At 35.8% G+C, this 13,229-nt stretch overlaps 1 protein-coding gene across 1 annotated transcript in view; it reads left to right on the top strand.

Moving 5' to 3' along the window:
• The window catches only part of LOC138308341 (LHFPL tetraspan subfamily member 6 protein-like), a 28,864-nt gene that overhangs the window by 11,418 nt on the left and 4,217 nt on the right, over positions 1–13,229 (top strand). Inside the window, exon 2 of the mRNA XM_069249335.1 lies at positions 11,328–11,426. Within this exon, the coding sequence (XP_069105436.1) occupies positions 11,328–11,426 (99 nt within the window). The remainder of the gene's footprint in view (positions 1–11,327; positions 11,427–13,229) is intronic.

Here is a 13,229-nt window from a genome sequence, read left to right as displayed (position 1 = left end):
GCTTAAAAGATTATTTTATTTATTTCTTCCGCACAAATCACTACACATATTGGATTATTTGGTCCTGATATGTATTTGTCGTTCTATTGTGGTCATTTTGATACCACATTTGTCTACTTTAGTTGAAAAATATCAGTGTTAGGACTATTCTTCATTTTTTAGTGAAATTCGAGATGGTGGCCATCTTGATAACGTCATAACCGGAACCTATACAATGTTAACATTGGTTTTTGTTGTTGTTGTTGTTTAAACTGATTGATAAGTGGTCAAAAAACTTATTAGAAATAATAGATTGTTGTTGGGAAACATTTTTGCTGCGTCAAACAAAATATGAAAAATTTGCTGAAAAATCACCATTTTTGAGCTTTAAATCCGTTTTTTTTCATTTCCTGCGTAGAAATCACTACATATATTGTATTTTTTTTTTTTTGATACCTCATTTGTCTACTTCGGTTGAAAAATGTTAATGTTATGACTATTTTTCAATTTTTAGTGAAATTCGAGATGGCGGCCATCTTGATGACGTCATAACCGGAAGTTCATCCCAACTTATGCAATGTTAACATTTGGATTTGTGATCAGTGGGTCATAAGGGTTCAGAAAAATATTGGTTCGGAGGTTTGGGGGGGGGTGCATGTGGGACCCTCCTAGCCCATGGCCTAAAATCCAATAACTAAACACCTTTTCAGTCTACTGTAATGAGCATCCGACACATTGCCAACAGGAACTGATTCCAGACTTTCCACGATATTACACTCCGACAGTCGATGATGATAATTACGATACACCAGTTCTATACCAGCCTCACACCTGTTCCTCCGCTCAGGAGGTTAGGCTTTCCATGTTTTCATAAGGTTCGCGTACTCTCACCGCGGAAACTAGCAGATTAACGGCTCTTCATACCTGCCGACCTGCCAGAATATAGTTACACCTGTCTCATTCATCATAAGCACTGCTAGCCCGCCCAAAATTGAGAAAAGGGGGAGCGGAGGTAGGATTATGTAGCCGGGAAGATATTTATATAATCTAAATTGTTACATTTTTTCAACCTGATAACTGTACATATATATCAACATTTGAACTTCAGAAAATGACTTCTAATTGCTGTAACGTCTCAACTACTCTCCCTTTATCGGTATAAAGGACACATTCCGGAAATTGAAGTTGTTTTTGAACAGTTTAGAGTGATATTGTCGAAATCCTCAACCAGATTGTACTGTTTTCTTTTTCGAAACGATGAATAATCCGACTGAGTGGCAATTGCATTGCCGACTTTGCCGTTAATTATTGCAGATGGCGTGTGGAACTGTGTAATGCATATATATATATATGCTTTGCCGATATGACAGGTATTCGTTAATTCCACTCGATCGGTTGTTGGCACTGCTCTGTTGTTATTGGACATTTCCCAGTTATTTCCGTGTCCCCATTAAAACTTAACACACGTGTTTTTACTTTTGTCTGGTAAGTAGATATATAGGTCAATAAAACTCTAATTAGTAACACGTGTTCGGTTTCTCTGGCTGGACGCCGCATGGTAACGACTATCTACCGTATCGTGGTACACGTGCTTGTGTTTCCCTAAATTAGCTATATTTGATAAAACAATTCAAGTTTTTATTCATTCCGTCTGAATTCTTCTCGATTTGAGTTTTTTTCACACGCTCGAGGACTTTCACATCATGATAGGGAATCCGAAAGTTAATGTACAAATACTATCAAACTGTTTATGTTTTAATACCATAATACACTAATCTTAAGCACACGAATTCGGATATCGACATAGCCTATAGAAGTCATTGTAATCATATTTCCTTGATAATACTTCGAGATGACTTTAATCTCTTAAAACCAAGCTTCAGTTTTCGCAAAGTAAGAATAAACTTATGATTATACATGCCAACAACATACTCCATAAATGTGGCTTAATTGCAACTTAGAGGTATGGGAACGGATACTAAATTATCGCAGACAGTGTCAGAGAAATCTTCAATGGATAGAAAGAAAACGTAATATCTGTAAAAGGGATGGATGTTAACTTATCATATGCAATACCGTATGCTCACATTGCAAGACGTTAAGAAACATTGCGGTTTCATAACGTATGATTAAAATATCGATTTTAATATGTTAGATCGATATTTTTAATCATCTTCTTTCACACTTATTTCGATTTGCGTGGAGTTGATTGCAGCTCCAGTCATTGCGCATGGCGTCATGACGGGAGACAAAACATTCCACTACTTACAATCATAACGTTCTGTATGCATCACCATATCCATGTTCAAATGCATTGTATTTTTTTTTTTTTTTCTAAAAAAGTTTTAAGGAAATGATAGAATCGTATGTGGATTTCTGAGTTATCGCTAAAAAAGCAATTAGTCTGTGGTCTTTGTCCACATATGCTATTACATATTGACATTGCTACCTAGAGAATTCTATTGAGCAATGTTGCTGGAGCGGAATATTGTCTGTCTGAATCTGACGCGCTGGTCATTCCGCGAGAAGTCCCAATTGGGTCGTATATGTTGCTAATAAGATTATATACGCCGAGTACAAATTATCGACAAGACTGATTTCTTTTCAAGCCACCAAGAAAATTAAGGTAATCTCGGATTCCCGGTAATTGGATTTTGTCCGGAGATAGCTTGATCACTTCTCCTACTAATTTGGACTACTTACTCATGCTGTTGACATAATCCTGATTTAACTGGGTATTCTGTTATTGGTGACCAGTCGCTTCTACAGTCAAAATGTACATGTATCTCAAAAATGGATTTGTTTTTTGTTTTATTCATTTTTAATTCACATTGTTTCATTTTTGTGAACAGCCTTTCTTCTTCACAACACTAATACGTGAAATCCAAGATTAACATTGTGTATTTCTGTTAATTAAATATGTTCTATGTTACTATATATTGTATAACGAACAAACAAACGTGACCGGAAGTATCATCTTATCCGAGTCTCGTTTTTAGATTCGTTAATGTAATTTACGGGTACCCGACCATGGTCATAATAGTGCAATGTACCGACTACAAACAGATCAGGGTATCAAGTTCTACATGTCGTGATATCCGTGATCAGGGTGGGGCGACATGTATGTCATCCCCACCAAACTTGTTATAATTGTATACGTATCAAATATCGAATACAACCTCATTTTCAGTGTTTTCAATGACAGTTTTACATGCGATGAAGCATCGATATCTGCTCTGAAATTTCATCTAAGAACATCAATTCGACTAGCCATCAGTCTCTAGAATATTCAAAAACATTATGAAATTGGAATAATATGTTTGTCTCTTTGGCATATCCGATTCTAATTAGTTTCAAATTAGGGGTATAAGAATTCTGCTGAGAAAAATTCATCAATAACTTAATTAGTAAGGTCTGGTGGTCCCGTCTATGCCTGATTCACCCATACATTTGTGGGACAAATATCCCCCACCAACATCCGTGGTATGTCGAGGAAGTCCCGTCTCAACTCTGTATTAAAGGGATCAATGTAGTTCTAGCCCCTCTGTCCCCAGTCACCACCCCAGAAAATGTAATAATGTGTATTGGTACATGACATGTAGGACCCCGGTGGTATCCGACCACACTGTCTTATCACCAGTACAAAGTAACCAGGCAATTGAAGCGACACTTTGTCACTTAGGCTTGCCCACCTGTGATCCCGGTATTGTTTATCGTCAGTTTCATCTTGTCAGAGAAGTTGTACATGTCACATACCTTACAGGTAAAACTAGGTCGTAAACAATTCCCAGGTAACCCAAGGTCTCTGTTACCACTAACAAGATATATCTACGGTTGGATTACGGTAAACTTTCTCAATATATTGCCGGTATAGTCTACTTTTATAAGTCCTCATATGTGTAAGATTGTATATAAGGTAGCTTCAAAGTGAATGGCGACTTTAAGTGTATGGTGTATGAACATACATTTGTACATCTAAGGTCTGAATATATTTATAATTTCTTTCATTCTCTAGATGAAACATATACATATAGATATATCATATATTGTCATTTCTGCTATGAAATAATAATAATTGTGTGTACGGTACGTGTAACAGACCGATTCCCCTTAAATATATTTTTAAAAAATTACTACTTTACTGAAAAAGAAGACATCTATTTAAGTCTACTATTGGTATAAGATTAAACCGGATGAACAGACATAACGCAAGGGACTAATACAAAATATATAGGTCTAAATGGTTATGATGTTTTGGTTGGTTAATTTATTATACATGCTATTAACAACATGGATGTTTCTTATATTCAATGTATTACGTATAGTGGAATGGTGGAAATTCTAGCCCATTTTTGGTATTATCTGTATCATACTCTCCAAGACTTTGTTTTTTAAGGACGGCCTCCCATGTATGCGGTGTATAGTTTGTATGAAGCGCGTAGTGCGTATTTTACATGTAGGAGACAGCGGTATATTCATGTTATGTCTTCTTGTATAGTAAAACTCTTGCCCTTCTTATCACTGTACCATTCCGCTAAAACACTAATTATACTGACAACGGGCGAACCAGTCGTCCAAATCCCTTAATGCTCTGAACAAGAGTAATTACTGTTAATAAATGTAAGATGCATGTGCATTCAAAACAAGTACTTTACAACAACATACAAGCATGAACAGGCCTGATATTAGCTGTAACCATTATGTGAATTTCGTATTCAACCAAACTATATTGCCACGTAATGTTACTTGTATGTATGTAACACAAACGGACGGGAGTGTTCCAGAAAAAAACCCACCGAATTCATAGGCAGTAAACATAGATTTGCCATTAAACTGCCAATGATTATACGTTAGTAAACTAATGGAATATTCACTCCCGAGAAAAAAAACCATGTCATTTAATATATATTTATCATCGAATTGGACAGATAGATCTGATAAAATCAGTAAATAACATTTAATATTCATTGCGTTTTTAAGTTAATTGATTTGGGTTGAAGGCATTGATTAGAATTGTGATTACAGGGAGTTTGTTGTAGGCCTATGTTTGTGTATGTAGGTCAGTACAGGTATACTGTCCGCTATCATTTACTCGTGTGTCTGTAGGATACGTAGAGTAGATACAAAATAAAGGAAATCTTAATGGAATAGACTTAATGGAATAAAAACCGTTGGTTAATAATTGAATAGACGACATCGCCAAAATTTCCATAGGAAAGAAGTGTGAGAATTTTACCGTGTTTGGATATACCGCGTTTGATCGCAAAACACATACTATGTCGTGAAATATTCTGCATATTATTTCATAGTATGATGTTTTAAAACATGTATAGATATTTGTTGGTAGTCTAGTAACAATGCTTACATTAATGTAGAAATCAGTATTCGTTATTTACTGTTTGTAGTTGCTTTAAACAACGAACATTTCTTCACAACCACAGTTTTAAGTTATACAACTTATCCACTTGTGTGTGTGAAATAATGAGAGTAGGCTTCGACAGATAATGCAGGAGGCATTGACAGCATTTTGAAAACATGACCGTCCTAAGACAAATACTAATACAATAAAATTTTACATCTTTTAAAGCGTCCTATATATATGCAACTCTCCGTAACATTGTCGGATTCTCTATATTTGGAAAGACAACATTTCCTTATTTCTATGAGGGCTCATCCTGCCCAGGGCGATGTGATTCATCAAACAACGAGGAGATTGAGTGCGGGCATGGCCATATATACAATCTGATCAGGCAAACTTTCTGTGAAAACGTATTTAATTTAGCTTTTAATAAAAATGTAACAGATGTCCTCAACATTCACTTCCACAAAATCGATACCTCTTACACAACGCCACGATAGAAAATGTATGGATTCTTGCCGACAAGACTTCCTTAACAAGCTTCTACGTTTTCTTGTGTGGTCATGTGCATAAGTTAAAGTCTTTGTTTTGTGCATATTAGTTGATTTAAATTCGTGAAAATTTCATTGTAGTTCATTAGTAAAACCATGGGATTTATCATGCAGTGCACACGAACCTTTGATGTGACATAAATTGGCCTCTACTTCCTCAAAATATAGTTAGTTTTATACATATATTGCAAGGCTATCGATGATAGTCTGTCATGTTTTCACCAATACTTAGTTATGCTCTACCAAAATAGTTTGAATGATTTGCTTTTATATTGCCTTCCAACATGTTTGGTCAGTTTAGGACGGTCTAAGCACGTAGTGAGTGCTGGGGTCGTCTGTTTTAGAAGGCTGTTGTATGTCATAGTGTTTCCCCGTGTAATAGAGGATACATGTATTGTAATATCTCCGTGAAGCATTCTACAAAAGGTATCGAACAACATAACCCAAACAGATTGAAATATTTAGAAAGAAGAGAGAAAAACACAAACTCGTATTTTCGTTTATACAATAGAGAACAACAACAATGTGTGATCATTATCATTATGGTATTTGAGTGATTATTAAAAATGAAAATCCATTGTTGTTTCATTGATGTAAAAAGTACATCAGTTTTTAAAATAATATGCATCGTGTACAAAAGATTATTACAGTCTCGTTTGAAGATAATATTATCGCTGGAATAACACAAAGTCAAAAGTCCGTTTGCAAGAATAGAATACTTGAGAAACATTACAACATAGAGCAAATTAAACAAGAATAATTCGCCTACACTGGCTGCTTTACAACGTCCCCTGACGGAGACACGCGATAGTCTGTGAAAGTAGTAGTTTCTGCTTAGCGCACAGCATAAATGGAGATGGACGACTGGTTTAACTGTTGTCAGTGAAATGTGACCGGGTTGGTTGTGTGCTGTTAGGTATAGTTCAGTGAGATAGCATTATAAACATAAAAGGATTCCTATTTTTAAACCAGCCACCAATAACTTGTAGACTTCGACACACGCAACACACACAGGGGAGGCCGTCCTTATATGACCTTAACGCTTTTAAAATCAACCGGTCACCCAACCATCGACGCTGTGATCACTAGCTACATGGGTTCCCAAATAGACATATCCAGATTTTATTCAATTCAAAGTTATGGATTTCTGGACTGTATTTACATTGATAGACAGGTGGCGAGAGCAGCAGGTGCTACTATAGATTGCCAGTACACCATTACATATGATGCAAGTGCAGATTTAGTTGTCAAAATTTGACAGATAAATCGAAACATTTGTGCAACTGTATATCATATCATTCACATCAAAGAAAAGAACACATGTCACAAAAGAAATATTATTTGATATCCTTATGAATTTACGATCATGACTTTTCTGATGAACTGTGTATATTATATGTGGACTTAAATTAACTTAATTGTCATGTTACAGTGTACTTTTAGATTGAACGTTAAACTTGATGCATTGAATTAACCTTCCTGTTATAACATTTACCTACAGTGCTTGTATAGTGTTGTATAACGTTGATATGACACATTTCACTGAACAGACCTGGTAGTCAATTATGAATGCTCGACATATAAACATTCTCTCATAATAACACTATTAACATTACAACCTCGTTGTGAAGTCGGATGCCAACTTCTCGCTTTATGTCTATTTCTGTTAAGATGATTTTAATCGATTTAGCATCATACGAGTAGATTAAAATGACTCATACACACTTCGCACACCTTTTTTTCTGTGTCTGCATTAGCCTTGTGCTTGCATCTCATCTAAACATCTCTACCTTCCTAATCCAAGTTTCGACAGCTAGGGAATTAAAAGTTGGCTGCCAAATAAACTAGCAAGGATTTTGTCTTCATTTTGTAATATCAACAAATGCACGTGTCACGATTTAAGCAAAATGCGAGTAGTATCTTGATATATTTAATTTAAATGCGTTATGAGTTACAACATTTGAGGAAGAAATTGCTAAGTTACAACATTTGAGGAAGAAATAGCTAAGGGTTCAATTCAAAAACCCGTGACGCCTTTGTTTCTTTTCTCAAGGGTGGCATGCATCTTGAAACCGCGAGTTTACATATTAAATATATCTTATCAGATTTAGCATAAAAGTCACTAATACCTGTAATTTGTTATACGGAAAGAGTGACATTTATGACATTATTTCCAAAGCCACTTGTCATTGTGATATTAAAGAAATGACCGATAGAGAAATAAAGTTTGAATCAAGGCTAAAAATATCAACCAATCAAATGTTTGTGAAATTATACAACACTAACAGTATATCGAGAACTATTATCAAACAGTGAAACACTCTTAGATGGTTAGAAAGCGAATCAAATAATACTGCGATATACTTAGCTATGATTATTGTATTCCAGAGTTGGATTTCAATGCTGGAAAGCATAGACCAGGTTAATCAGACAGATATGCCCGTAATCTAAAATTCTTGAAAAATGTGGTATATATCTGCTAGTTTCATAAACCAGACTTCCATTAACAACAGCCGGCACACATTCTTGCATAGCAATGTTAAATCACATCCATTTCAACTGCTAAAACACGACGAAGCTGTAATAAGTTCATTTATAAATATGAATGTTCTACTTCAACAGTTTCCTTGATATAATATATAATTTATATCAAATTACGAATCGAACGTAATTCATTATAAAATGTGTTTTCTATATAATTTTGAATCGAAAGTTTTTCATACTAAAATGTATTTTCTATATGATTACGAATCAAAAGTCATTTACACTAAAATCAAACTAAAATGTATTTTCTATATAATTACGAATCTAAAAGCATTCAAGCTAAAATGTATTTTCTATATAAATTATGATTCGAAAGTCATTTATACTAAACGATGTTTTTCTATATAAAATGTAATCTATATGGTTACGATTTGTCATCTAATGGTTCATCTGACTCAGCGATCTCCTGTATACACATAACCGTTTTACTGACGTTTATGTTAACTGTTTAATTCTACCACATTAAACATGTCAAATATGACTGACAACTTTTAACTTGATGGACGAGCTACCAAAACAGGAGGTGATCGTCGGCACCGTATATAATTGTAAAGAATGTTGGAATATATAAAGTTCAATACATGTTCGGAGGTCAATCGGTGTTTAAATCTTAACAAACGCCCAATTTGTTTTGTGTTAGTATATTTGACACACCCAAACTGTTTATAAAGCGACAAGGCCAATGTAAAGCGTTTTGTGAAAATGGGTGATTCTTTAGTTTAGATTCTGACAAGCATAACACTTCATTTTATTACACTGTTTATGTAGACTCTGTTCCCTATATCTTTGTGATTGTTAACCGTGACAATTATATAAGATAAACCAACCAATATCTACATGTACCAATATTTTCAGCTAGTTGTTATCCTTGCTATGTTCTCACTGTAATATTCTCTAGGAAGCGAAGTCGGTGCCTTACATAAAGCATAGGTTGATATCATATTTTGAGGTTCTGAGAAAGTTGGCATTCCCCGATCGTTGTAACACCTTACCAGGGTCCTGTTTGGTGTACAGGCACTTTTTTTAGTGTTTTCACGTGACATGTGTTTTATACCCATTTCTAGTTCCGATATGATGTCCGGTATAATGTTTCGGTATACCAAATACGTGCAAGTAAATAACGTTTTCAAAAACAATAACAACACCCCCACTCGTTTGGATTGTGATATTAAGTTTTCGGTGTTTGTGAAGGGTCTATATATATATGGTAAGAATAGCGGTCTATGTAATATCTCGGAGATTTCATAGCAGGAATCTGACGTCACATTTTACCAAACCTGTTATCTGTTAGGAGATTTGTCCAAGAGATAGGGAGATAAACCCTAGGCTTAAAGGATTATTATGTGTGGTCAGACATCCATGTAGGGTATGTTGTTACGGTGTTTAGGTAATGGTCAAGGGTCATAACTACGATGACCATTGATTTGGGCGAAAACTATTAGGTTGACCATTGATTTGGGCGAAAACTATTAGGTTGACACCCAGCAACCCGCCATATAAATATGAACCTAATACACAAATGTCTCGCGGGTCAAAAACTTCGCGATATTGTCTGAAAACGAGCATTCTATTTTGACGAATTAAACCTTCGCAATTCTACTACAAACCTACTTACAAATATAATTTACCCAGATTGAATATTTCGCCGAATTATCGGACTCAAGTTGATGTTCCGCGATATCGTGAAACTATCACCGGTGTGAAAGTTACCATATATCCGGTGTTACAGTTATTAATGAAATTCTGTTTCTTCCAAAAATTGTTTTTAATCTGTGTCCATATAGAAAGGCTACCTAAGAAGATTGTGGAAGCAAGTGGGATCCATCATTGGTCATTAAGTATTAGATCTAAAACTAGTTTATCCAGAAATTTCACAAAATTTATACAATAATTTTAAATTTTTACACTAGATGCAATAAATGTCTTCGATAAGCTTCCGTTTTATGTTTTAACATTCGCCACGAGACACATTTGCGTGAAACCCTACCTGTCTTGGAGAGCTCGATCAACTCTCCCAGTCGTGGCGAATAGTGGCTTCCGATATTTAAACAAGGGTTTGAGTAGTCTTATAATCGTTAAAGTTCGCTGTGAAGTGATTCAATGGTATGTTTGTATATCGTAACGCGAACGTTACATCTTTGTTTATATGCAATAAAAACAAAACAACTGACAGTAAATGTCCACTGTAAATATATCTGTAGGCGGTTGGCGGTGCCGTTTTAAGTATCCGTATCGGTATTGTTATGACTTTAAAAACAGGAGCTAGAGAAGATAAGTAATGGTCGAATACACTGTTACAATATTCTTATTGGACTACTTGAAATGTTCCGATATTTATGAAGACAACTTCTACTTGATCCAAACAAAGTGTGATATTTTTTTAAAAGCATTGAAGTCCCTCATTGGAAATATTGTTTGAAAAGGACCAAAATAGTTCCGTTTTTGATGCTATTGAAGGCCATCCCTTTGGAATTATTTGGAGCTATAATATGTAGTTTTTCCATTTAGTCAACAATAAATCCAAAATATAAATCTTTATATTAAGCGTTCATGAAAGTAATGTGAAGTTGTTGGCGACCTCAATCTGTAAGTCATCCTCGATACTCCAGGGGCACATCGGGGTACTATTTTTAAGGCATTTCCACTATCTTCTTAATGTTATTGACATATCTAAGGTAAAGAAACGTAATCTCGTCCCTGCCTACATATCAGTCATTAGCCGCTATCATCGACAGGCAACAAACCATGAAAAATATTAATGAAATATAGTACGTATCCCTATTCCATCTGCGTTTCATAGATGAAATTGAATCAGCTGCCACAGTATTAATGTGTCAACGCTCTGTACCTGCTTAGACGATTATTAAGTTAAATACGTTTATTTTTCGTTACAGGCCTTCTGATTGGAGCCGGCGTGGGGATCTACCCGAACGGATGGGACAGTTCCGAGGTACAACAAGCGTGTGGATATACGTCACAACCTTATTACATGGGTAAGCTTCATAATATACTCTGTTAAACAGCATTTGCCCCATATAAACGACGACTAGTTCAAATGCCCCGACATAATGTATTTCAAAACAGACTCAAGTCAAACCTTAGACATAAATAATTAAGGAGATCACGTAAGTCTTAACCTAATAAGTCAGCGGGTTTTTTGCTTCAAGAAATCAGTACCATGCAGAATATACCTACCAATTAGTCAGCGTTTTTCCCCGTTGTGTAGATCTCGTGTTAGACTGTGATATAAATTATATTGACTACCATTGCTTTCTCTGAGTTAATGTAAGGTATAACTACCACTGTGGCTACGTAATCTCCGAGATGGCATTCAGTAAGCTTATGGTAAACATACAAATGTAATTTTGTTGGCCAGACTGTTCACGCAGGCAATTACCATTTGGCGACTTATAACGCAGGACCATTTGACCTTTTGTAACGTGGAAAGATATATGTACTAGGGGGAATTGGTCTGTTCTGACGTAATGATGTACTGTTGTACAATTATAGTCCTCCGAAACCGAAATCGATATTCCGTCCGCCTAACAAATCATCCTGGCCCAGTGTCCGTGCAGATTAGGTAATGGCGTCGTAACGTGCCACCGAATACTCGCATCGGCGTTCTAACAGTTCGGTCGTAGAGGATACATGGAAGATCGATATGGACTAAAAAACCAGCCACCGTGTAACCGACTATATTTCACCCTCTAATCACCCCAGTTTACTGTCCTAGGATCAGCGAGTAAATATCTACCACAAAATAAATAGAACGAATCAGTGCAGGATTATAAGTAATGAATAATGATAAACGTACCCCGATTTCCAATAAATGTTCACAGTTTGACGCTTTTTTAAATACACATGACTTGCATTGCACGATCTATCGATGAAACTTGTGAAATTCCGTCATAAGGAACGACATGAAAGGAAGTATCGTGATAAAAACATTCTCTATACAACGAACATACTTACAAAATTGTCGATAATGAGATATTGTAAAGTTTCGCTTTTATTTATTTTAGATATCTATTATTAATCAAAAGAATTATATTTTGGTTTGAAGGAAAGTCGGATTTCCTCAACAACATCAAGGCCATGTCCAAGCCAAAATCATCGGTTTCGCAACCCAGATGTGTAGTAGACGAATGTGAAACACTTTCAGAGCTTGTCCACTATGATAACCTTAGCAGTGTTGGTTTTTCACTTTCCACCATATGGTTTTGGCGTACCGCTTGATTCATTGCTTAACCCTTCCTGATTCAAACATAAACGTTTCCGCGTTCAAAGCATAAATAAACGTCAACGCCATGTATTTCGCATATCCCGGTATCCTTTTCTGAAAGGACGAGTTCGACACTATGAGCAGTATGTTTACTTGGGAAGTTGAAACACAGATGCTCAATGCGGAAAAAAGTATCTATGTGAAGGAATCCGATACATTACTTTTATGAGCCAATGTTATGGAGTTTCCCTGCAGATACAAGGCTTCCTATCTTCGCCTGCTATCTGAAGTCACTCCCTCGATACCACGTATCCTCCGAGACGCAACATAGGCGTGGAATGCATTCGGCATAACTATCTGTAGACAAATCTGCGTACTTCAAAGTCAAATTTGGAACAATACTTGCACTTCACTATCTAGCCTGATTTGAGAATTCATGAGAATTGCAAAAACACGACTTTTCTGACTGATTTCCCAATCCGATTTATCGGTCCATGTTACAAACATTTCGGTGACAGGCTGTGCTAATACAGGAAGTAGCATACTGACAAGCGTTCATCAGACTCTCAGCAAC

This window comes from Argopecten irradians, chromosome 14 (genome assembly GCF_041381155.1).
Source record: "Argopecten irradians isolate NY chromosome 14, Ai_NY, whole genome shotgun sequence".
NCBI classification, from domain to species: domain Eukaryota; kingdom Metazoa; phylum Mollusca; class Bivalvia; order Pectinida; family Pectinidae; genus Argopecten; species Argopecten irradians.
Note: the sequence above shows the minus strand (reverse complement) of the source record. Positions and strands in the feature narration are given on the sequence as shown.